This window comes from Delphinapterus leucas, chromosome 2 (assembly GCF_059928025.1).
Source record: "Delphinapterus leucas isolate spDelLeu-1000000601 "Yukka" chromosome 2, BTC_Dleu_Yukka2, whole genome shotgun sequence".
Taxonomy (NCBI): Eukaryota; Metazoa; Chordata; class Mammalia; order Artiodactyla; family Monodontidae; genus Delphinapterus; species Delphinapterus leucas.
Genome location: NC_143130.1, coordinates 85,134,218 through 85,161,847, shown reverse-complemented (window position 1 = coordinate 85,161,847; position 27,630 = coordinate 85,134,218). Strand labels below are relative to the sequence as shown.

At 39.2% G+C, this 27,630-nt stretch overlaps 1 protein-coding gene across 15 annotated transcripts in view; it reads right to left on the bottom strand.

Moving 5' to 3' along the window:
• LEO1 (LEO1 component of Paf1/RNA polymerase II complex) overlaps positions 1-27,630 on the bottom strand; it is an 87,042-nt gene that overhangs the window by 20,818 nt on the left and 38,594 nt on the right. For all 15 annotated transcript variants that reach the window (XM_089907202.1, XM_089907205.1, XM_089907204.1 and 12 more), the window contains 7 exons: positions 19,802-20,560; positions 17,122-17,226; positions 13,095-13,189; positions 11,988-12,133; positions 11,185-11,269; positions 1,015-1,109; positions 338-472 (listed from right to left, as the gene is read on the bottom strand). In XM_089907202.1, the coding sequence (XP_089763328.1) occupies positions 338-472; positions 1,015-1,109; positions 11,185-11,269; positions 11,988-12,133; positions 13,095-13,189; positions 17,122-17,226; positions 19,802-20,560 (1,420 nt within the window). The remainder of the gene's footprint in view (positions 1-337; positions 473-1,014; positions 1,110-11,184; positions 11,270-11,987; positions 12,134-13,094; positions 13,190-17,121; positions 17,227-19,801; positions 20,561-27,630) is intronic.

Below are 27,630 nucleotides of genomic sequence, written 5' to 3'. Positions count from 1 at the left end.
CCTTTCCTCTGATAGCATGCACTCTAACAACCTCTAATTACTGCACTGACCTGCAAGTATTCTTAGGCCTCCTGGCAGTTACAGTAATCACTGGAATTAATAAACTGACATTCTGGTTTACATAACAGTCTCTTGGAAGTTTAGGTAGCATGACCTGGTTCCCTGTGAAACAGCAACTTGACAATATAGCCTTTGAACCTTCAGAGCTGAGAACCAGATCTTGGTCTTTGGGGAACTATACTGCAAGGTTATGCCAATCAGGAGTCAGGCACTTTGAACACCACCTATATTTCACCGCTTTCATTGTAACAAATAGTACGTTGATGAGAGTAATTACCTGAATGTGAGTTTGGTTTTAAAGACGGCTTGTCCCTGTAGACCGGTACCTTGTCTTATAAAAAGGTGGTTGTGATCGCCCTGCAGTGGAGCCTTGTAAACATCAAACACCTCATTGCCTAAATGCAGGGACATGCTGAAAAGAAGGAACACTTCACATGTAAGTCAGAAAGCTTTCACTCTATCATTTTACTTCACTTAAAATGTGATTCAGCTGCTGCTTTCTCTCTTTACACACAATTCAGAAGGAAGGAAAGAATAAAGAAGGCATGATGTGGAAAACGACCTACACAGAAGTACAACACTCTGTATGTTTATGCTTAGAAGTAAAACATGCTGTGACATTCACTCAGCCTCTACCACCTTCCCAGTGAAGGGCAGTTTTACTAAAGCGTCAATTTGTAAGGAGGGAGGGAAGTTGGTCTAACTTCTCCAGACTACTATGCTGGAGCCAAAGAGGACGGTCACATTTCCGGCCTACTTTTAATGTCTTCCACCAGCCTGTATGACCCTCAACTGCCTATTTATATTTCTCTCAGGTTTTCTTTGAAATGCCAGGGACTAAACAATGGAAAGTCTTTAATAAGAGGTGTACCCCAAATAAGCTCATATTCCAAAGCTTGATCCCTCCCAGCCACATTCTGGGCATCTCCATACTCTTCAGGCATTTGTGCTCACCTTCCATCGGACCACTTGACTATCCGAGCATTGCTTTCTTTAATTTCATTTCCTTCTTCATCCCGGCGTATCCTCCATCTTATAGTATTTTCTACCTGTTTTAAAACACAAGTGCCTCAGAACACTGTAGCTTGTGCTTCTTCTCTCCTCAAGAGACACAAAATCACAGAATAAACGTGCATAGATAGTGACAGAAAAACAGACACTGAAACCCTCTTGTTTTAATCACCTAGAGATGCTGCATAAAATAACAACAGGAAAGAAAGTATGCTTAAGTGAATTTCTGAGCTCCCAGTGCTAGAACCAGAGACAGAGCTCAGTGCCAGAGCATCTGAGCAGATGCTAAATCTGTGGTAAACTCCAGAAGTTTTAAGACTCAGTAAGAGCTAGGAGGACAAGAAATAAGGCTTGAGGCCATATGAAATGGCAATTTAGGATTGAGACTCCCTGTATAAACAGGTTCTCTCACAGAGCTTAAACTCCAATAAATGTGGGACTAAAAAACTCTGCCAACTGGCCTAGGGAAGCTCCCCACACATGGGTAAGGGGAAAAAAAGCACCTTATGAAAATAAAAACCCCAGGTTTGAGCAGGTTTAGAGTCTAACTTTATCTTAACTTTATGGGGTGGGTGGGGGGTAGGAGGTGGTTTGGGGTTGGGGAGAGGGAGCACCAGGCAGATGTGGAAAATATTCAAGGGCTTCCTAAAATGAAAACTACTGTTACTGAAATTGAAAACTCAACGGGGGCTTCCCTGGTGGCACAGTGGTTGAGAATCCGCCTGCCAATGCAGGGGACATGGGTTCGATCCCTGGTCCAGGAAGATCCCACATGCTACAGAGCAACTAAGCCCATGCACCACAACTACTGAGCATGTACTCTACAGCGCGTGAGCCACAACTACTGAGCCCGTGTGCCACAACTACTGAAGCCCATGCGCCCTAGTGCCCGTGCTCCTCAACAAGAGAAGCTACCGCAATAAGAAGCCTGTGTACTGCATCAAAGAGTAGCTCCCGCTCTCTGCAACTAGAGAAAGCCCGCATGCAGCAATGAAGACTCAATGCAGCCAAAAATAAAATTAATTAATTTTAAAAAACAAAACAAAACTCAATGGGACTTCCAGGAAAATACAGCACACTAAATCCACATAGTTTATCCCTGCTGCATCCTGGAAACACACTAAAATGACAGTAAAGAATTAAAAAAGGATAAACTCACGAGGATAAAGAAAATGTGAATTAAGATGGCATCAAAGAGAAGCCAACATTTTGAAAACCGATAGATCTAAGCCCAAGCTTCCCTCTGCCTCTGCCCTCACCACCGACCCTAACAGCAGCTGCTCCCACTCCCAGTTAGATTTTCTGGATCTCCTCTGTTAACTGCAACTGCCTTTACAACTGAGTCCTAATGTTTTCCCTCCAGTTTCCCCCTTTACTTCTTTATTCCTCACTATATAAACAAACAACTATGAAGCTGACCGATTAAAAACTCGATAATACTCATGAATTAAATATGATGTCAAATCTGAGATTTGTTTCCAAATAGTCTGGGTAAGGTGGGGTGGGGAATACAGATGAAACAAGATGTCCAACCTGACAACCACTGAAATGAGAGATAGGTACATGAGATTTTATTATACTGTTCTCATTTTATCTGTATATGTTTAAAATTTTCCTGAATAAAGGAAACAAAATGAAATGATCTGTCACAATTCCTGCCTTCCCTCTCACAGAAAATAGGTTAGCCACATACAAGTATGAAGACACATATGGGCCATTATCAACTGAGAAGCCACTTTGAAAAATGCTTCCTATTATATAAGGTGATTCAAATAATGATGCTATGAAAGGATAAAACACTCCTAGGTCTTACCCTACTGGGATGAAAGACACATCAAAGTACTTCTAAAGCCAGAGGACCTCATAGAGGTACATAAACTGTGCCTGGTTCTTTGCCCATTAAAGAGTTAATTATACCACCAACTGACTCTTTAAAAATGGTCAGCCTAGGGCTTCCCTGGTGGTGCAGTGGTTGAGAGTCTGCCTGCCGATGCAGGGGACACAGGTTCGTGCCCCGGTCCGGGAAGATCCCACATGCCACGGAGCGGCCGGGCCCGTGAGCCATGGCCGCTGAGCCTGTGCGTCTGGAGCCTGTGCTCTGCAACGGGAGAGGCCACAGCAGTGAGAGGCCCACATACCAGTAAAAAAAAAAAAAAGGTCAGCCTAGTCCCTAGAACGTCACTCAAGAAACCAAGGGTCCATGGTTATTTTCCATCACACACCAAGGTTTTGAAAAACAGTCTGGAGAGATTGGTTCCAGATGGTGGAGTAGAAAGACGTACGCTCACTCCCTCTTGCAAGAGCACCAGAATCAAAACTAACTGCTGAACAATCATCGACAAGAAGACACTGGAAGTCACCAAAATAGATACCCCACATCCAAAGACAAAGGAGAAACCACAATGAGATGGGAAGAGGGGCGCAATCACAATAAAATCAAATCCCATAACTGCTGGGTGGGTGACTCACAAACTGGAGAGCACTTATACCACAGAAGTCCACCCACTGGAGTGAGGGTTCTGAGCCCCACATCAGACTTCCCAACCTGGGGGTGTGACAACGGGAGGAGGAATTCCCAGATAATCAGACTTTGAAGGCTAGCAGGATTTGACTGCAGGACTTCAACAGAACTGGGGGAAACAAAGACTCCACTCTTGGGGGGCACACTCAAAGCAGTGTGCACACTGGGACCCAGGGGAAGGAGCAGTGACCCCACAGGAGACTGAACCAGACCGATCTGCTAGTGTTGGAGGGTCTCCTGCAGAGGCAGGGGGCGCTGTGGCTCACCGCTGGGACAAGGGCACTGGCAGCAGAAGTTCTGGGAAGTACTCCTTGGCGTGTGCCCTCCTGGGGTCTGCCATTAACCCCACCAAAGAGCCCGGGTAGGCCCCAGTGTTGGTTCACCTCAGGCCAAACAACCAACAGGGAGGGAACTCAGCCCCACCCATCAGCAGACAAGTAGACTAAAGTTTTACTGAGCTCTGCCTGTGAGAGCAACACCCAGGTCTACCCACCACCAGTCCCTCCCGTCAGGAAGCTTGCACAAGTCTCTTAGACAACCTCATCCACCAGAGGGCAGACAGCAGAAGCAAGAAGAACTACAATCCTGCAGCCTGTGGAACGAAAACCACATTCACAGAAAGATAGACAAAATGAAAAGGCAGAGGGCTATGTACCAGATGAAGGAACAAGATAAAACCCCAGAAAAACAACTAAATGAAGTGGAGACAGGCAACCTTCCAGAAGAATTCAGGATAATGATAGTAAAGATGATCCAGGACCTTGGAAAAAGAATGGAGGAAAAGATCAAGAAGATGCAAGAAATGTTTAACGAAGACCTAGAAGAATTAAAGAACAAGTAAACAGAGATGAACAATACAATAACTGAAATGAAAAATACACTAGAAGGAATCGGTAGCAGAATAACTGAGGCAGAAGAATGGATAAGTGACCTGGAAGACAGGATGGTGGAATTCACTGCCATGGAACATAATAAAGAAAAAAGAATGAAAAGAAATGAAGACTGCCTAAGAGATCTCTGGGACAACATTAAACCCACCAACATTCACATTATAGGGGTCCCACAAGGAGAAGAGAGAGAAAGGACCTGAGAAAATATTTGAAGAGATTATAGTTGAAAACTTCCCTAACATGGGAAAGGAAATAGCCATCCAAGTCCAGGAAGCGCAGAGAGTCCCAGGCAGGATAAACCCAAGGAGAAACACACCAAGACGCATAGTAATCAAATTGACAAAAATTAAAGACAAAGAAAAATTATTAAAAGCAACAAAGTTAAAACGACAAATAACATACAAGGGAACTCCCATAAGGTTAACAGCTGATTTCTCAGCAGAAACTCTGCAAGCCAGAAGGAAGTGGCACGATATATTTAAAGTGATGAAAGGGAAGAACCTACAACCAAGATTACTCTACCCGGCAAGGATCTCGTTCAGATTCAACAGAGAAATCAAAAGCATTACAGACAAGCAAAAGCTAAGAGAATTCAGCACCATCAAACCAGCTTTACAACAAATGCTAAAGGAACATCTCTAAGAGGGAAAAACAAGAGAAGAAAAGGACCTAAAAAAACTAACCCAAAACAATCAAGAAAATGGTAAAAGGAACATACATATCAATAATTACCTTAATTGTGAATGGAATAAATGCTCCAACCAAGAGACACAGGCTTGCTGAATGGATACAAACACAAGACCCATATATATGCTGTCTACAAGAGACCCACTTCAGACCCAGGGACACATACAGACTGACAGTAAGGGGATGGAAAAAGATATTCCATGCAAATGGAAATCAAAAGAAAGCTGGAGGAGCAATACTCATATCAGATAAAATAGACTTTAAAATAAAGAATGTTACCAGAGAAAAGGAAGGACACTACATAATGATCAAGGGATCAATCCAAGAAGAAGATATAACAATTATAAATATATATGCACCCAACATACGAGCACCTCAATACATAAGGCAACTGCTAACAGCTATAAAAGAGGAAATTGACAGTAACACAATAATAGGGGGGACTTTAACACCTCACTTACACCAATGGGCAGATCATCCAAACAGAAAATTGATAAGGAAACACAAGCTGTAAATGACACAACAGACCAGATAGATTTAATTGATATTTATAGGACATTCCATCTAAAAACAACAGATTACACTTTCTTCTCAAGTGTATGTGGAACATTCTACAAGAGAGATCACATCTTGGGTCACAAATCAAGCCTCGGTAAATTTAAGAAAACTGAAATCATATAAAGCATCTTTTCCGACCACAACGCTATGAGGTTAGAAATCAATTACAGGGGAAAAAAACATAAAAAACACAAACACATGGAGGCTAAACAATACGTTACTAAATAACCAAAAGATCACTGAAGAAATCAAAGAGGAAATCAAAAAATACCTAGACACAAATGACAACAAAAACACAACAATCCAAAATCTATGGGATTCAGCAAAAACAGTTCTAAGAGGAAAGTTTATAGCAATTCAATCCTACCTCAAGAAACAAGAAAACTCTCAAATAAACAATCTAACTTTACACCTAAAGGAACTAGAGAAAGAATAAACAAAACCCAAAGTTAGCAGAAGGAAAGAAATCATAAAGATCACATCAGAAATAAATGAAAAAGAAATGAAGGAAACGATAGCAAAGATCAATAAAACTAAAAGCTGGTTCTTTGAAAAGATAAACAAAATTGATAAACCATTAGCCAGACTCATCAAGAAAAAAGGGAAGGGCTTCCCTGGTGGCGCAGTGGTTGGGAGTCCGCCTGCCGATGCAGGGGACACGGGTTTGTGCCCCGGTCCAGGAGGATCCCACATGCCGCGGCACGGCTGGGCCCATGAGCCATGGCCGCTGAGCCTGCGCGTCCGGAGCCTGTGCTCCGCAATGGGAGAGGCCACAACAGTGAGAGGCCCACGTACTGCCAAAAAAAAAAGGAAAAAGAAGAAGAAAAAAGGGAAGACTCAAATCAATAGAATTAGAAATGAAAAAGGAGAAGTAACAACTGACACTGCAGAAATACAAAGGATCATGAGAGATTACTATAAGCAACTATATGCCAATAAAATGGACAACCTGGAAGAAAAGGACAAATTCTTAGAAAGGTATAACCTTCCAAGACTGAACCAGGAAGAAATAGAAAATATGAACAGACCAATCACAAGCACTGAAATTGAAACCGTGATTAAAAATCTTCCAACAAACCAAAGTCCAGGACCAGATGGCTTCACAGGTGAATTCTATCAAACATTTAGAGAGCGGCTAACACCCATCCTTCTCAAACTCTTCCAAAAAATTGCAGAGGAAGGAACACTCCCAAACTCATTCTACAAGGCCACCAACCCTGATACCAAAAGCAGACAAAGATATTACAAAAAAAGAAAATTACAGACCAATATCACTGATGAATGTAGATGCAAAAATCCTGAACAAAATACTAGTAAACAGAATCCAACAACACATTAAAAGGATCATACACCATGATCAAGTGGGATTTATCCCAGGGATGCAAGGATTCTTCAATACACGCAAATCAACCAATGTGATATACCATATTCACAAATTGAAGAAGAAAAACCATATGATCATCTCAATAGATGCAGAAAAAGCTTTTGACAAAATTAAACATCCATTTATGCTAAAAACTGTTCAGAAAGTGGGCACGTAGGGAACCTAATAAAGGCCATGTATGACAAACCCACAGCAAACATCATTCTCAATGGTGAAAACCTGAAAGCATTTCCTCTAAGATCAGGAACGAGACAAGGATGTCCACTCTTGTCACTATTATTCAACACAGTTTTGGTAGCCATGGCAATGAGAGAAGAAAAAGAAATAAAAGGAAACAAATTGGAAAAGAAGAAGTAAAACTGTCACTGTTTGCAGATGACATGATACTATACACAGAGAATCCTAAAGATGCCACCAGAAAACTACTAGAGCTAATCAATGAATTTGGTAAAGTTGCAGGATACAAAATTAATGCACAGAAATCTCTTGCATTCCTATACATTAACAATGAAAGATCCGAAAGAGAAATTAAGGAAACAATTCCATTCACCACTGCAACAAAAAGAATAAAATACCTAGGAATGAACCTACCTAAGAACGTAAAAGACCTGTACTCAGAAAACTATAAGACACTGATGAAAGAAATCAAAGATGACACAAACAGATGAAGAAGATATACCATGTTCTTGGATTGGAAGAATCAATACTGTGAAAATGACTATACTACCCAAAGCTATCTACAGATTCAACGCAATCCCTATCAAATTACCAATGGCATTTTTTACAGAACTAGAACAAAAAACATTAAAATTTGTATGGAGACACAAAACACCCTGAATAGCCAAAGCAATCTTGAGGGGAAAAAAACGGAGCTGGAGGAATCGGACTCCCTAACTTCACACTATACTACAAAGCTACAGTAATCAAGACAAAATGGTACTGGCTCAAAAACAGAAATATAGATCAATGGAACAGGATAGAAAGCCCAGAGATAAACCCACACACCTATGGTCAACTAATCTATGATAAAGGAGGCAAGGATATACAATGGAGAAAAGACAGTCTCTTCAGTAAGTGGTGCTGGAGAAACTGGACAGCTACATGTAAAAGAATGAAATTAGAACACTCCCTAACACCACACACAAAAATAAACTCAAAATGGATTCGAGATCTAAATGTAAGATCAGATACTATAAAACTCTTAGAGGAAAACATAGGCAGATCATTCTATGACATAAATCACAGCAAGATCCTTTTTGACCCACCTCCTAGAGAAATGGAAATAAAAATAAACAACTGGGACCTAATGAAACTTAAAAGCTTTTGCACAGCAAAGGAAACTATAAACAAGATGAAAAGACAACGCTCAGAATGGGAGAAAATATTTGCAAATGAATCAACGGACAAAGGATTAATCTCCAAAATATATAAACAGCTCAATATTAAAAAAACAAACAACCTAATCAAAAAAATGCGCAGAAGACCTAAATAGACCTTTCTCTAAAGAAGACATACAGATGGCCAAGAAGCACATGAAAAGCTGCTCAACATCACTGATTATTAGAGAAATGCAAATCAAAACTACAGTGAGGTTATCACCTCACACTGGTTAGAATGGGCGTCATCAGAAAATCTACAAACAACAAATGCTGGACAGGGTGTGGAGAAAAGGGAACTCTCTTGCACTGTTGGTGGGAATGTAAATTGATACAGCCACTATGGAGAACAGTATGGAAGTTCCTTAAAAAATTAAAAGTAGAATTACCATATGACCCAGCAATCCCACTACTGGGAAAAGAGAAAAGCATAATTCAAAAAGACACATGCACCCCAGTGTTCATTACAGCCCTATTTACAATAGCCAGGTCATGGAAGGAACCTAAATGTCCATCAATAGATGAGTGGATAAAGAAGACAAATGGTACATATATACAATGGAATATTACTCAGCCATAAAAAGGAACGAGATTGGGTCATTTGTAGAGACGTGGATGGACCTAGAGACTGTCATACAGAGTGAAGTAAGTCAGAAAGAGAAAAACAAATATCGTATATTAACACATATATGTGGAATCTAGAAAAATGGTACAGATGAACCAGTTTCCAAGGCGTAAATAAAGACAATGACGTAGAGAACAGACGTATGGACACCAAGGGGGGAAAGCATAGGGGCGGGGTGGAAGGGGAGGATGAATTGGGAGATTGGGATTGACGACATATATACACTAATATGTATAAAATAGATAACTAATAAGAACCTGCTGTATAAAAAATAAATAAAAATTTTTAAAATAAAATTTAAAAGTCTGTTATACACTGACATTTTGTACTCTAAGCACCAAGGTTTTAGAGTAAACTACTTCTTTCTAAACTCTGATGCCTACACTACAGTCTGATTTACATGGTCTTAAAATACAGATACATTGACACTTGCTGATGTATCATGACAGAAAGTGAGGGGAAAATGCAAAAATCAATAAAAAGTAAACAAATAAGGCACTATCACATTAATTTATATAAATGGTGAGAAAGAAAGGCAACAGAATAATGCCAGAGGTACTAAAACAGGCTTGAAAAATTCACAGTGCTCAGCCTAAATCAACAGATACACATGTTCTGAGGAAAGATATTAAGAGATAACCTAATGGAGACCAGGGTGGGGAAGCAAGGGGAAGAACTGCAAAACATCAAAAACAGTCTAAGTACTATTCTTATTAATTGTCTGACCTTGACCAAGTTAATGGTGCCTGTTTATCTCCAGTTTTTCATTTGATTTGCATTTCCATTAAGAGGGAGGAGTAATGACATTTCACTGAAAAGCTTTGGAAGCCCATGGATTTTAGGGAAACCATCGTATATATCAAGGTTCTTTAGGTGCTTGTGGATCTATCACACTTGAAGATATGGAATTACTCTAAAATTTCAGCCCCTGAATTCAAAGAATGCCAGAATGCCACTTCTTAACATTTTAACACCATGTACAACATCCACCAGGAAAAAAAAAAAAAGTATTTACAGGAAATCCTTCAGATTTAAGAATTTTAAATGCATAGCTCCAATTTCAGTATCATGAGTTCAACTGGTTCCTGTTTTTTGTTTTTTAATTAATTAATTAATTTATTTATCTATTTTTGTCTGCACTGGGTCTCCGTTGCTGCACACGGGCTTTCTCTAGTGCGGCAAGCTGGGGCTACTCTTCATTGCAGTGTGCGGGCTTCTCATTGCGGTGGCTTCTCTTGGTGCAGAGCACGGGCTCTAGGTGCGTGGGCTTCAGTAGTTGTGGCACGTGGGCTCAGTAGTTGTGGCTCAAGGGCTCTAAAGCGTAGGCTCAGTAGTTGTGGCGCACAGGCTTAGTTGCTCCACGTCATATGGGATCCTCCCAGACCAGGGATCGAACCCATTTCCCCTGCATTCTCAGGCAGATTCTTAATCACTGCCCCACCGGGGAAGTCCCAACTGCTCCTTGTTCTTTGCTACAACTCAGCTCTAAAGCATCTGCTTAAACTTACACCCTCCTTGATTAAAGGAAGATTAGAGGCCGTCCTTGGATAGAGGTAACCAGATAGTACAAGGTATCAAAGAGAAGCATTAGGAATTTAGTACAATAAAAATCTCTTCTAATAGTGAACAAGAACAATCGGAAGAATACAAAGACAGCCATATGGTAAAGTGTTAGGTACTAGAGATAAATTCTCCTTTTGTATCTGATTTGTTTATCCATAGATCAAAGAGCCTGAAGAAATTCCCCTTGCAGGAATTTGTTAGAACTTAACCCACAGTACGTATGGCGGTAGCTGCTCTAAACACCAAACCCCAGTACAACTTATTCTGAAGAAAGTAGCTAATAATTTTTTTAAAGTCAAAAAAGTTTAACACTAAGAAAAGTAACAGAAAAGTGACACCTTTTACAGAGAAAAAGCTACGTATTTTCTTTCTAAAAATATTCTCAAAAGGTAGATAATTTGTTTGTTGATAAAACAAGAAACATAAAAAATCATTTTCAAAAGCTCAAGTCCCAAGTTAATATTCCTAGGTTTTACTTTATAAAAGAAAAAAAAAGCACAGAATAGTACCTTTAATTTTAACCTGGTTCTACCTTCTTCATCCAGCATTTCCTCATCTTCAAATTCATCTTCATAATATTGAGGATCAAAAGGTCTACAAATTGTTTTTAAAATAAACTATTAATCACATTTTGTAAGAAATATCATTACTGTTATATAATGCAACCCTAAAAAATCACAATAATTAAAAATCATAATGGTCAACTATAAGGAAGCATTCAAATTACTGTACCCTCTTGAAATTTGGTGTTAATACATATTGCTTGAAATAAAGTGCAAGCAAGGCTAAATATTCAAACTATTCTTTATTCTTATATGTCTTCCAAAGAGTAGACCACACATACTCTAGCTTTCCACATCATTTTGCTTAGGGAAAAAATTTTAAATTACACAAGAGCTTGCATGTTACTTAGTGAATAATACCCATCAACACTGTTTAACCGTCCAAAACCATTAGTTTTTCTAGATCCACAATGACTGCTACAGTAGACATTGGCAGTTTCTCTAGCAAACTTCACCACTCTCAATTCCAGCTTTTTCAGGGATCCATTAGTCAGAAACAACCAAAGACTTGTGGTGTCTGTTAATTCATAAGAAATACCAGACTGCTAAAAACAATTACAAGCATTAAAAGTCTCCTTTACCAATAGTCCATACTTTTTCTATCACAGTATATACTTGATTTATTTTTTCAGAGCTACATAACCAGTTTTCCATTTTGTGATTAGTCAACTCATACAAAATAAGAAAAATATCAACATTCTACATATCTCTATCCAACATTAAAAAACACTATTAACTGATCCCCTTACCTGGGCTCTACACTGAGAAAGTTGGGCAGCTTAACAAAATACAAGTCATTTCCTAAATCAGTGTTTACTTTGGGTATTTCTACTTCTATTCTGGTCTCAGGAATTGGCTCCTCCTCCTGTTGATCCTGAGGCAATCCATTTTCATCCTAGTAAAAGAGTCACAGAATTTTAGATCTTGATGGGACCTTAGAGGTGGTCTAGCTCAACTTCCACACTTTAATTGCTTAGGCAGATAAGAAGTATAATGAGACATGACTTTAGGGCTAACATCCATCCCTACCAACCAATTCCCCAAAAACCTCATGCAAAACAAGATCTGTTTGAAGGCATCAATATAAGAAAATATCTCTTTTGTGATAAATCTACCTTCCACATATTCACTGATAGAAGTGTGAAATTAATCGGCACTTCAATATGAAGTCACTCTATCAATTAAAATCAGAGAAGATTATCAACAAAACACAAAAAACATTTAAACCAATGGTTCTCAATTCACAGGTCCTTGCAGTGTAGTCTCTTAAGGTATGGCGCCAACCTCATGCTGGGCAGTTCTTTCTTTCTTTCTTTCTTTTTCTTATCCATTTTTTCCCAGTGATAACATCTTGCAAAACTATAGTGCAATATCACAACCAGGAGACTGACCCTGATACAGGCAGACACAGGACATTTCCATCACCACAAAGATTCATGCTGCCCTTTTACAGCCACATCCACTTCCCTCTTGCCCTCATCCCTCCTTAATCTCCATTAATCTCTTCTCCATTTCTACAATTCTGTCATTTCAAGAATGTTATAGAAGTGAATTCATACAGTATGTAACCTTTTGGGACTGGCTTTTTCTCACTCAGCATAATTCCCTGGAACTTCATCCAAGTTGCTAACGTATATCAATAGTTAAATCCTTTTCATTGCTCAGTAGTATTCCGTGGATGGATGTGCCATGGCAGTTATTTCTAATCCTCCTTATAACCAAGTGTTCCCTAATTAACTGAGAATGTCATCTGTTTGTTGTATTTTCATACTGCAATTCATTTATCGACTTCCTCTTCCCAGCATAGAAGACAGATTTAATACCCTCCTCCAATTCTCACTGGTAATTCTACTTACAACAGGCTGTCCTGGAGTGGGTGGTTTATCTTCCCCATCACTCCCTGAAGATATATCATCTGCACCTCCAAAGAGATCCATGGTTCCACTGTTATCTTCCATATAGGAGAAAAAAATGCTTAGTATTAATATCTATAACAATGATTCTTCAAAGCTATCACTTCAACATATTCCCAAGGTTTCTAGACCAAGCACCCAGAAACCACTCAAACACAACTCTGAGCCTGGCTCTCAAAGATCTGACAAGAATGTCTGTGGAGAGGGAAGAAGGCAAATCCAGTGAAGGGCAAAGCTGCACAGGAGGCACTCCTTTCTCCCTTCACTCACCGCATCCTTGTTCTTCCACTTTCCTCTATTCCCCAGGAGCCCAAAAATATCCTCCTACAATCTAGATACGCAAATTTGGGGCTTAAGCACTCTACACAGGCCTATTCTCTATAGAGTCCCTCAAGTTTTAAAATTACAGGTCCATGTCTACCCAGGTCCCCCTCCTCTCAAGCAGAACTTCACCCAGGTATAAGGCAAAACAACAACATCAACAACCATCTGTAATAAATCAATAAATCAAGGTGGGGTAGTAGAGGAGGTGACAGGAAGATAGGAGGGCAGTCAAAAAGAAGACTGCTTGAAATTGGGGTTATAAGAGAGCTATGATTATTGGTAATGACATGATCTAGGATAAAACCATGGGAGTGAGTTACTGAGACAAGGTGAAGGACAGATCACTGAAAAAGAAGAGGCAACAAAAAAAAAAAAGAAGAGGCAACCTATTAGAATGGCCAAAATTCAGAACCCTGACAACACCAAATGCTGACAAAAATGTGGAGCAACAGGAACTCTCATTCACTGATGGTGGGAATGCAAAATGGTACACCCACTTTGGAGGACAGTCTGGCAGTTTCTTACCAAACTAAACATACTCTTACCACATGCCCCAGAAATTGTGCTCCTTGGTATCTGCCCAAAGGATCTGCAAATTTACATCCACACGAAAACTTGCACACGGATGTTTGTAGCAGCTTTACTCATAACTGCCAAAACTCAGAAGCAACCAAGATGTCCTTCAGTAGGTGAATGGATAAACTGGTACTTCTAGACAATGGAATACAGGAACACCTCGGAGACATCTTGGGTTTGGTTCCAGACCACCACAATAAAGTGAATATTGCAATAAAGTAAGTCACATGAAATTTTTGGTTTCCCAAGGCATATAAAAGTTGTATTTACACTATGCAGTGGTCTATTAGGTGTGCAAATGCATTACGTCTAAAAAAAGTACATATCTTAATTTTAAAACACTTTAAATTTTAAAATTATTTAAAAATTATGAAATATTTTATTGCTAAAAAATGCTAACCATCATCTGAGCCTTCAGTGAATCATAATCTTTTTGCTGGTGGAGGGTTTGAAATATCACAAGAATTATCAAAATGTGACACAGAGATATGACATAAGCAAAAGCTGTTAGAAAAATGGCGCCAACAGACTTGCTCAATGCACAGTTATCACAAACCTTCAATTTGCAAAGGACACAGTATCTGAGACGCACAATAAACTGAAGTGCAATATTACAAGGTATGCCTACATTACTCAGTGCTAAAAATAAATGAGCTGTAAAACCATGAACGACATGGAGGACACTTAAATACGTATTACTAAGTGAAAGAAGCCAATCTAAAAAGGTTACTTACTATATGATTCCAACTATGACATTCTGGAAAAGGCAAAACTATGGAGACAGTAAAAAGATCATTGGTTGCCAGAGGTTAGGCAGGAGGCAGGGATGAACAGGCAGAGCACAGAGAATTTTAGGACAGTGCAACTATTCTGTATGAATAGTATGAAGATGGTGTATGAAGATGGTGGATCCATGTCACACATACATTTTTCCAAACCCATAGAATGTACAATACCAAGAAGTGAACCGTAACGTAAACTATGGGTTTTGGGTGATTACAATATGTCATTGTAGGTTCATCAATTTTAACAAATGTACCATTCTGGTGGAGGACGTTGATAGTGGGGCAAGCTATGCATGAGTGGGGGCAGGGCATATATGAGAAATCTCTTGCCCTCAGTTTTGCTGCAAACCTTAAACTGCTCTAAAAAAAAAATTTTTTTTTTTTAAAAAGAGGAGGAAGGTCACAAGTATTGAAAAGTTCATCTATATGGTAAAATCACCAAAACTACAACTCCATCCAGCAACACTCACACGTCCCCACTTGATTATTTTCTTCTTAGGTCTTATCACCATCTAACATTTAATTTACTTATTGTGCTATTATTCTCCCTACCTTACACTGACCCCACCAGAATATGGATTCTACAAGGGAGAAGTCTTTATCTGTTTTGATTATTGCTACATTCTGAGTGTACAGAATAGTACTAGTACAAAGCAGATTCTCAATAAATAACTGTAAACAGATAAAATAATTAATATATCTAATTCTCACAACAATGCTGTTAGGTGGTTAGCATCACCTCCCTCTTACAGATCAGAAAATTTAAGTGTAGTAAGTAATTAATTTGACCAAAATCATACAGTTGGAAAGTGCAAAGAACCACAAAGATTCTAACTTGGATCATCTGATTCCGAAGTCCATGTACATAGATCTAAAGATCTTTAAGTAAACCCCAGAGCTTGTTCTGTCCAGCTCTCTCCTTTTCTCTCTAGTTGACTCTCTAAATGTTTCCTTTAGTTATACTGTTACTTGTGATAATTTATATAAGCTATTTAACATTAATGCCTAATTACCATTCAGCACAAAATGGTTGTGCATATCAAACTTATGTTTGCTGTAACTTTTATACTAACATCTTATCTTTACTGTATAGTAATTAGCCATTGGAAATGTAGTCACATGAAGAGGTGAACAGGTAGATCTTTTAACTTTACAACAAACCCACCTCACCTAACACTGGGTTTTTATAAACTCTTCATCTAAACCAGAGCTTGCGGACTTCCCTGGTAGCACAGTGGTTAAGAATCCACCTGCCAGTGCAGGGGACACAGGTTCAATCCCTGGTCCGGGAAGATCCCACATGCCAAAGAGCAACTAAGCCCATGCGCCACAACTACTGAGCCTGTGCTCTAGAGCCTGAGAGCCACAACTACTGAAGCCCGCGCACCTAGAGCCCGTGCTCTGCAACAAGAGAAGCCACTGCAATGAAAAGCCCGCGCACCTCAATGAAGAGTAGCCCCCGCTCGCCGCAACTAGAGAAAGCCTGCCCACGGCAAGAAAGACCCAATGCAGCCAAAAATAAATTAATTAATTAATTTAAATAAATAAACCATAGCTTGAAGAATATGGTTCTTCATCTGATATTAACCTATTAAGAACTTAAGAACAAGCTAACAGGCTTCCCTGGTGGCGCAGTGCTTAAGAATGCGCCTGCCAATGCAGGGGACACGGGATCGAGCCCTGGTCCGGGAAGATCACACGTACCGCAGAGCAACTAAGCCCGTGTGCCACAACTACTGAGCCTGCGCTCTAGAGCCTGTGAGCCACAGCTACTGAGCCTGCATGCCACAACTACTGAAACCCACGTGCCTAGAGCCTGTGCTCTGCAACAAGAGGAGCCACCACAATGAAAAGCCCGCGCACCGCAACGAAGAGTAGCCCCCGCTCACCGCAACCAGAGAAAGCCTGCACGCAGCAACGAAGACCCAACACAGCCAAAAATAAATAAATTTACTTAAAAAAAAAGAAAAGAGAACAAGCTAACAAGCTGTGCTGGAACTGTCATTATTCAAACCAAAGAATGGACATTGTCATCTCCACCTCAACCAGAGCCTGAGCCCCTAATAGCAGATTCACTCCGGCTATAAATGAAGCAGGTTCTTCAACTAATTAAGTGCAAGCAGTTTCTAATATCTGTACAACTTGCCTGTGTACACTAAATGTACCCACACTCTCTTCTGTGCGTCTTGCAGTCTGGGGCCAGTGCCCAGGGTTGGGAATGCACTGCAGCTAAATGCAGAGAGAGGGACGGAAATACAGATATATAAAAGAAGTAATCTGAGTACCTTTTGGCACCTCAGTGTCACTATCTGCTTCTGAATCAGATGCAATTGCATTCTTGCGTTTCATTCGTAAAACTTCATCTTCACTATCACTGCCTCTTGCAGATTCTGTAAGAGGAGAATCAGAAGATCTGCATAATCACAGTCATTATCATTACTTAGAATTTTGTATTTTAAAAGCAACATTAGGAAAATAAATAAATAAATAAAAGCAACATTAGGGATAAACAAACTGTGGTACACCCATAAAATGGAAAACTACTCAGTAATAAGTAAGAATGAACTACTGATACACGTAACGATTTGGGTAAGGCTCAAATGCATTACACTAAGTGAAAGAAAAAAGGTTACACGCTGTATGATTCCATTTATATGATGACATTCTCAAAAAGACAAAACTACAGTGACAGAACAGAGCAGTAGTTGTCAAGGGTCACAGGTGGGGAAGTATATAACTACAGAAGGTATAGAATGAGGGAGTTTTCTAGGGTGACAGAACTATTCTGTATCTTGACTGTGGTGGTGGTTACACAAATCTATACATGCACTGACACTAACAGAACTGTACATACACACACAAAAATCAACTTACTATAGTAAATTTTAAAATAAAATTAATAAAGGGAACATTGGTTTCTGTAAGCAGAAAAACTTGGGAGAATGCAAAAAGCAGTACTGAAACTTATAATTAAATTTATATACCACTCATTACAGAAGAAAAAAAAAGAGGTAAAAATATTGCAATGGAAGAGACAAATATATCTGGATGGTACAATTATTTACCTAATTGTAAACTTCAAACATGAACCACTATAATAAAGATGTGGCACATATATACAATGGAATATTACTCAGCCATAAAAAGAAACGAAATTGAGTTATTTGTAGTGAGGTGGATGGACCTAGATTCTGTCATACAGAGTGAAATAAGTCAGAAAGAGAAAAACAAATACCGTATGCTAACACATATATATGGAATCTAAAAAAAAAAAAAATGGTCAAGAAGAACCTAGGGGCAGGATGGGAATAAAGATGCAGACCTACTAGAGAATGGACTTGAGGACACGGGGAGGGGGAAGGGTAAGCTGGGACAAAGTGAGAGAGTGGCATGAATATATATACACTACCAAATGTAAACCCGATAGCTAGTGGGAAGCAGCCGCATAGCACAGGGAGATCAGCTCAGTGCTTTGTGACCACCTAGAGGGGTGGGATAGAGAGGGTGGGAGGGAGGGAGACACAAGAGGGAAGAGATATGGGGATATATGTATATGTATAGCTGATTCACTTTGTTATAAAGCAGAAACTAACACATCTTTGTAAAGCAATTCTACTCCAATAAAGATGTTTAAAAAAAAAAAAAAAAAAGAACCATTGTAGAACTAGTTTAGAATTAAGCAGAATGACCAGCTACAAGATTCCTAATATGACCCTAGTTTTATATTAGCCTGCTAGTATTTGGGAAGTAGTGCATGAGCCTTAATGATTTTGGTAACAGTACAAATAACTCTACCCAGAACTAGTTACTGAGTACTTACTGCAGTCCTATAGTCTATATAGACCTATATCCATCTCTGGAAATTTTCTGATCTCCTCTCCTAAATAATGCTAAAATGTGGTGTTGAATGCTATCCTGAGGTATGTATTACAGGGGAAAAGACCCCCTCTCTCCATACTGCAGCTCTTAAGAAGACAGGATCAATATGTAATTATAATCAATCACTTATAAAAATGAAGCAATCCAGATATTAATTACTTCAGGAAGACTTCCAACCTAATCAAAGTGACTTTTATATAATACAAAAAAAGAAGATGGCTAATTGTTTTAATATTCTATATGAGAACGTGTTAACTTCAGGAAAACAGTGTAAATGACTATTATAAAACGGGGTCCAAAAGCCAAAGTTCAGCTCTGTGTTTCCTGCTGTCTTTAGGGAATGAATGTTCTGATCCAAGCACATCTCCCCAGGATGAGGATGCATATGTCAAGCTATCATAGCTCATTGAGATCATCCAGCTGTGCTTTCACTTTCTGGATATTACGCTCCCCAGGTCACCTCCTGATTGTTATAATTTGGCATCCAATGTAGATTCTCCCCCAAAGGAAAGGATACAATGATAAGAGAGAACTAATTGATGCTCTTGAAACAAACAATTTTGCAATTCAATTTTTATAGTTTCCTGTGAATTTGATTAGTTTGAGTAAACTCCTTGGAGCCTGATTACTCTGGAGGATGAAATTTTGGATCTCAAATAAACTGAGCTGGAACCTGGTGTTCACACTTCATTATAGCTACCCTATGGGGGAGTTTCAATGGTATTGGGTTTTTTCGCCCAGGCAAATCTATTCTCACCTGAGGCATGCTCTTAGTTACCCACAAAAATGGAACTAACTATTTGATATCTAGCTACTTTAGCACTATACATCTTTCTCTAAGACTTTCCTCTTTAAATTTTTTTCTTCCTGATCTATCATATATTAAATGGAAGGGGAATAGAGAGAAATAATACATGGATTAGGAAAATGTTTAAAGGCAAAATGTATAAAGTTAGAAAAGGCTAAAATGGAGGGACAGAAGAGAAAAAACAGGGTACTAAAAGTAGGAACGTGAAAAGAATAAATGAGCCCCTGCTGTACCTGAATGCTTCTACTAAACCATTATGGTTCTCATAAATGTATTACCTGACTTATGGTCTTGTTCCTCTTCATCATCTGAATGCCTGTGTTCTTCATCTGAGGCCTGTGGCCTTTCGTCATCAGAATTTTGCATTTTCTCCTCATCAGACATCCGTGGCCGCTCTTCATCATCAGAATTCTGTTTCTCGTCGTCATTATCAGAAGCTGCCGGCCGTTCGTCATCAGAATTAGCCTTCTCCTCCTCAGACAGCTGTTGTCTCTCATCATCTGAAAGCTGAGGCCTCTCCTCATCATCTGTGTTCTGCATTTTCTCCTCCTCATCAGAATTCTGCAGTTTGTCTTCATCAGATGCTTGTGCCCTCTCCTCCTCATCATCAGAATTTTGTATCTTTTCATCATCTGACTGGTCACTTTTATCTTCTCTGCACCATTTTTCATCATCTGAATGTGCTTTTTCAGAACCTTCCACTTCTGAGTGATGGCTCCCTCCATCTGATCTATGACCTTCATCGTCATCATCATTGTGGGCTTCTGATCCACTGTGCTGATCTACATCTGAGGGATCGTTGTCTTCATGGTCAGAACGCTCAGAAGCTTCTGATCTATTGTCTGATCCTTCAGAGTGATTATCACTCCCACTATGATGAGAAGCTCCCTCATCCTCACTGTCATCTCCAAACAGTTCCTTATTACTTGGTTTTCCTGAGTCATCTCTTTCATCTTGATCACTTTCACTTCCAGAGGCATTACTGCCAGAAGCAACATTCTCTTGATCAGAATCTGAGCCTGATCCAGAATCAGAATCTACGGGATCATATAAACACAGGGTGATGTAAGCAAAAAAAGCAGAATAAGGAACACCAAAAGTCCATCCTAACATAAAAGCAATGAAAAAACTTGTCAAAAGCTGTTAGCATCTATCTTCTCAGACTCTGGAAACTAACTAAAAGTTGCAGCAACCAGGGGAATGCTTAACAAGAAAAAAAAGCTGAGTCTCAGTAAGAAAAAAGGGGTGTTTTAACATACCCCCCCACCCCCAACCCACCCCTTGGTCAAGGGTACCCTGAAGATAACAGCCCAAATTTCTGGTGCATGTACCACTAATGGAGGAAGCAGAAGGCACCTAATTTGCAAAGAATCATGGTTGTTAGTTTTGATCTGTCTGGTGGATCACTGAAAGGACTGGCTCAAAAGGCTTGACTTTATCTCACCTAACTTGGAACTCTCTTGTTGCTAAGGAAGCTACCTGAGAGTGTTGGTCAAAAACATTTACAGGCAAATGGATTAGTTGCCTCTGTATGGGATAATGGAAAGCAGTTGAGGCAAACAACAGACTAACTAAAAAGCTTGGGAGAAAAGGCTGAGGAATGACAAAATATAAGGGTTTTTAAAAGCTTCCACAATAAACGAAAAGAAAAAGAAAAGAAAAGGAAAAACACCACCCACATATTCCTACTGACCTGAAAAGCCATGCACTTGCCCAGGGCTGCACACATGCTCAAGAAAGAACCAAGAAGGCCCTAAACTCTCACTTCCAGCTGACCTTCAGGCTCTGTGCAAGCAGGAAATGAAGGCAAAGACAGGTTGTAAACAACCTGGTTGAGTGCTGAAAGCATGCCCTAACACACACACAGAGCCAACCTGCAAAGGCTGGGAGTTTTTCGTTATTGTTTTTGTTTCTTTTTGTGGCATTTAAGGAAATCTCTGTCCAATCACTAGCTGACCACTAAGCTAATGGAACAGAGACTTTAGTGGCTATACACAACAAAGACTGCAGACTTTACAAAATCAGTTCAAAAGAGTCAATAAACAATAACTACTGCAACAAAGAGCAACAACAAATGCTGGGGGTGGGGTGGGGGAAAGAGAGTGCTGTCCTGAGTAACCACATTATAATATTCAAAATGTCCATATATCAACAAAAAATTATAAGGCCTGCAAAGAAAGAAGGAAGCATGGCCCATACATATGAAAAAAGGCTACACACTGTCCCTGAAGAAGCCCAGTCAATGAAAATGATGTCTTACGAAATAGAGAATATCAATAAAAAGACAGATATTATAAAAAAAGAACCGAACAGAAATTCTGGAGTTGGAAAGTACAATAACTGAAATGAAAAATTCACTAAAGGGACTAAACAGCAGATGTGAGTAGGAAGAAAAAAGAATCAGGAAACTTTAAGATACATCAAATAAGGGCTTCCCTGGTGGCACAGTGGTTGAGAGTCTGCCTGCCGATGCAGGGGACATGGGTTCATGCCCTGGTCTGGGAAGATCCCACATGCCGTGGAGCGGCTGGGCCCGCGAGCCATGGCCACTGAGCCTGCGCGTCCGGAGCCTGTGCTCCGCAACGGGAGAGGCCACGACAGTGAGAGGCCCACGTACCGCCAAAAAAAAAAAAAAAAGATACATCAACTGAGATTATCCAGTCTGGTGAACAAAAAGAGAAAAGAATGAAGAAAAATGAAAAGTCTAAAGACTTGTGAGAAACCAGCAAGTGTACCAATCTATGCATAATGGGAGTTCCAGAAGAACAGAAAAAAGAGAAAGGGACAGAAAGAATATTTGAAGAAATAATAGCCAAAAACTTCCCGAATTTGAAGAAAGACATCAACGTACACATACAAGTTGATCAACAAATACCAAGTAGGATAAAGTTAAAGAGAGCCACACCTAGACACATCATTATCAAACTGTCTAAGACAAAGAAAAAATCCTGAAAGCAGCAAAGCAACAGGTCCCATACAAAGGGATCTTCAATAAAGATAACAGTTGACTTCTCATCAGAAACCATAAAAACCAGGAGGCGATGGTATGAAATATTCAAAGTGCTGAAAGAAATACCATCAACCAAGAATTCTATATCCAGAAAAACTATCCTTCAAAAATGAAGGAATTATGAGCAACAACAGCAACAAAAGATAAATTGGGTTTCCTCAAAATGAAAAGCTTTTATGCAAGAAAGGACATTATCAAGAAAGTGAAAAAAACAGCTTACAGAATGGGAGAAAATATTTGCAAACCATATATCTGTCAAGTATATGTATATACTTACAGTATAGTATCCAGAATATATAAAGAGTGTTTACAACCAAAAGACAAAAACCCATTTGAAAAATAGACAATAGACTTGAATAGACATTTCTGCATAGTTACACAAATGAAACAAGTACATGAAAAGATGCTCAATATCATTAGCCTTTAGGAAATGGAAATCAAAACCACAATTAGATATCACTAGACACCAACAGCAATGGCTGTATTTTAAAGAGCGGGGTGGGGGGGAAGTAAAATAAGTATTGGCAAGGATATGAAGAAATAGAACACTCAAACACTGCTGGTGGTAATTTAAAATGGTCCAGCTGCTATAAAAAATGGTTTGGTTGTTTCTCAAAAAGTAAAACAAAGAATTACCATATGACTCAGCAATTCTACTCCTACATATATACCCACAAGAACTGAAAACAGGCACTCACACAAGTACTTGTACACAAATAGCATCACTATTTAAAAGTCAAAAGATGGAAATAACCCAATGTCCATCAACAGCTGGATAAACAAATTGGGATATATACACAGAGTGGAATACTATTCAGTCATTAAAAAGATATGAAGTACTGATACATACTACAATGTGGATGAACTTCAAAAACATGATGGTAAGAGATAGAAATCAGACACAAAGGGCCACATGTTAGGAATTCCCTGGTGGTCCAGTGGTTAGGACACCACATTCTCACTGCCAAGGGCCCAGGTTCAATCCCTGGTTGGAGAACTAAGATCCCACAAGCTGCGAGGCACAGCAAAAAAAAAAAAAAAAAGCCACATGTTTTATGATTCCATTTGTATGAAATGTCCAGAATAGATAAATCCATAGATGCAGAAAGCAGACTGATGGTTCATGGGGGCTAGCAAAGGGAGCAAATGGCAAGTAACTACTTAATGGGTATGGCGTTTTATTTTGAGGTGATGAAAATGTTTCAGAACTAGACAGAGATAGTGGCTACACAACATTTTAAAGGTACTAAATACCACTGAATTGTTCACTTAAAAATGACATATTCAGGGACTTCCCCAGTGGTCCAGTGGTAAAGAATGCACCTTCCAATACAGGAGACTCGGGTATGATCCCTGCTCAGGGAACTGAGATCCCACATGCCACAGGGCAACTAAGCCCTCACGCCACAACTACCGAGCTCGTGCGCCTCAATGAGAGAGCATGCATGCTGCAAACTACAGAGTCCATGCATCCTGGAGCCCGTGCGCCACAACTAGAGAAAGAAAAAAATGGCATATTCTGCAACCAAACTGAAAAGAAGTAAAACTGTCACTATTTGCAGATGACATGATATTATATATAGAAAATCCTAAAGACTCCACCAGAAAACAGTCAGAACTAATAAATAAATCAATAAAGTTGCAGGATACAAAATCAATATACAGTTGTGATTCTATATGCTAATAACGAGCTATCAGAAAGAGAAATTAAGAAAACAATCCCATTAACAATTGTATCAAAAAAAGTAAAATACTTAGGAATAAATTTAACCAAAAAGATGAAAGACCTGTACGCTGAAAACACTGATGAAAGAAACTGAAGAAGATACAAATAAATGGAAAGGTATTCCACGCTCATGGATTGGAAGAATCAATACTGTTAAAATGTCCATACTACCCAAAGCAATCTACATATTGAACACAATCCCTATAAAACTTCCAATGGCATTTTTTCACAGAAATAGAACAAAGAACTCTAAAATTTGTATGGAACAAAAAAAACCCCAAATAGCCAAAGCAATCTTGAGATAAAAGAATAAAGCTGGAGGCATCATGCCCTTGATTTCAACCTGTATTACGGACACAAAAATCAATGGAACAGAATAAAGAGCTCAGAAATAAACCCACACATATATGGTCAATTAATTTACAACAAAGGAACCAAGCCAAGAATACACAATGGGGAAAGGATAGTCTCTTCAATAAATGGTGTTGGGAAAACTGGACAGCAACATGCAAACGAATGAAACTGGACCACTATCTTACACCATATACAAAATTTAACTCTAAATGGATTAGACTTAAATTTTAGACGTGAAACCATAAAACTCCTAGAAGAAAACAGGCAGTAAGCTCCTTGACATGGTCTTGGTTATCATTTTTTGGATATGACATCAAAAGCAAAGGCAACTAAAGCAAAAATAAACAAGTGTGACACATCAAACTAAAAAGCTTCTACACAGCAAAGGAAGCCATCAACAAAATGAAAAGGCAGGGCTTCCCTGGTGGCGCAGTGGTTGAGAGTCCGCCTGCCGATGCAGGGGACATGGGTTCGTGTCCCGGTCCGGGAGGATCCCACATGCTACGGAGCGGCTGGACCCGTGAGCCATTGCCGCTGAGCCTGCGTGTTTGGAGCCTGTGCTCCACAACGGGAGAGGCCACAACAGTGAGAGGCCCGTGTACCGCAAAACAAAACAAAACAAAACAAAAATGAAAAGGCAACCTACTGAATGGGATAAAATATTTGCAAATCATATATCTGATAAAGGGTTAATATACAAAATATGTAAAGAACACATACTATTCAATAGCAAACAAACAAACAATACAATTAAAAAATGGGCAGAAGACCTGAATAGACACTTTCCTAAAAAAGACAGATGGCCAACAGGTAAATAAAAAGATGCTCAACATCACTAATCAGAGAAATGAAAATCAAAACCACAGTTAGAATGGCTATTTTCAAAAAGACAAGAAGTAACAAGTGTTGGAGAGGATGTGGAGAAAAGGGAACACTTGTAATTGTTGGTGGGATTGTAAAGTGCTGCAGTCACTATGGAAAACATTATGGAAATGCTTCAGAAAAAGAACAGAACTACTATGTGATCCAGCTATTCCACTTCTGGGTATTTACCCAAAGAACACAGAAATACTAATTTGAAAAGATATATGCATGTCTATGTTCATTGCAGCATTACTTACAATAGCCAAGATATGGAAACAACCTAAGTGTGCATCTAGAGATAAATGGACAAAGAAAATGTGGTGCATATATACAATAAAATACTATTCATGCCACTGTAAATATGACATATATATATAATGGAATATTATTCAACCATAAAAAAGAAGGAAATCTTGGGAATTCCCTGGTGGTCCAGTGGTTAGGACTGGGCGCTTCCATGGCAGGGGGCCCGAGTTCGATCCCTGGTTGGGGAACTAAGATCCCACAAGCCATGTGGCACAGCCAAAGAAAAAAGGAAGGAAATCTTGCTGTTTACAACAACATGGATGGATCTTGAGGGCATTATGCTAGGTAAAATAAGCACACAGAGGAAGACAAATACCGTATATATGATATCACTTATATGTGGGATCTAACAAAACAAAAACACAAAACTCACAGATACAGAGAATAAATTGGTGGTTGTTAGAGACTGAGGGAAGGGGGAGAGGTGGGCAAAATGGGTGAAGGGAGTCAGAAGATACAAACTTCCAGTTATAAAAAAAATAAGTCATGGGGATGTAATATACAGCATGATGACTACGGTTAATAGACTGTATTGCATATTTGAAAGTTGCTAAGAGAGTAGATTTTAACAGTCCTCATCACAGTAAAATAAATTCTGTAACAAGGTATGGTGACAAATGTTAACTAGACTTACTGTGGTGATCATTTCACAATATGTATAAATATCAAATCATTATGTTGTACACATGGAACTAATGCTGTATGTCAATTATACCTGAATAAAAATAAAATAAGATGGTAAATTTTATGTTATGTAAATCTCACCTCAATAAAAACAAATTTAGAGTTTGTTGCCAGTGCCCTACAAGAAATGCTAAAGGGACTCCTTCAGGCCGAAATGAAAGGACAATGGGCAGTAACTTGAATCCTCAAGAAGAAATAAAGAACACCAGTAAAGGTAACTAAATAGGTGAGTATAAAGGTCAGTATTAATGAATTTCTAGTTAGTGACTCCTCTTTTTTCATAAGATTTAATTTAAAAGACAATTGTATAAAACAATAATTATAAATCTACATCACTGGGCAGTGTATAAAGATGTAACTTGTGACAACAATAAAAAGGTGAGAGGACGAAGCTATATAGAAAAAAAGTTTTTGTATACTATTGAAATTAAGTTGGTATTAATACAAACTAGATTGTTAGAAATTAAGATTAATTGTAGTCGCCAGACTAACCATTAAGAAAGTTACTAAAACTAAAAATATTCAAAGAAACAAGAAGGGAATCGCAACAGTACACTACAGAAAAAGCAGTCATAAAGGAAGACAGTAATAAGAAGAACTGAGGAAGAAAAAAGACATGACATAGAAAACAAATATCAAAATGGCAGAAGTCCTTCTTACTGGTAATTACTTTAAACATAAATAAATCAACTTCTCCAATGAAAAGGCAGAAATTGGCAGGATGAATTTTAAAAATGATCCATCCTGGGACTTCCCTGGTGGCACAGTGGCTAAGAATCCACCTGCCAATGCAGGGGACACAGGTTCGAGCCCTGGTCCGGGAAGATTCCACATGCCACGGAGCAACTAAGCCTGTGCACCACAATTAGCCTGAGCTCTAGAGCCCACAAGCCACAGCTACTGAAGCCCATGCGCCTAGAGTCCGTGCTCTGCAACAAGAGAAGCCACCGCAATGAGAAGCCCACGCACTGCAACAAAGAACAGCCCCTGCTCCCTGCAACTAGAGAAAGCCCGCATGCACCAACAAAGACCCAACGCAGCCAAAAATAAATAATTTTTTTAAAAAAAGATCCATCTATGTGCTGTCTACAGGACAGTATAACAGTAGTTATACTGTTTATATAGTATAACTATATTAGCAGTTATACTAATATCAGGCAAAA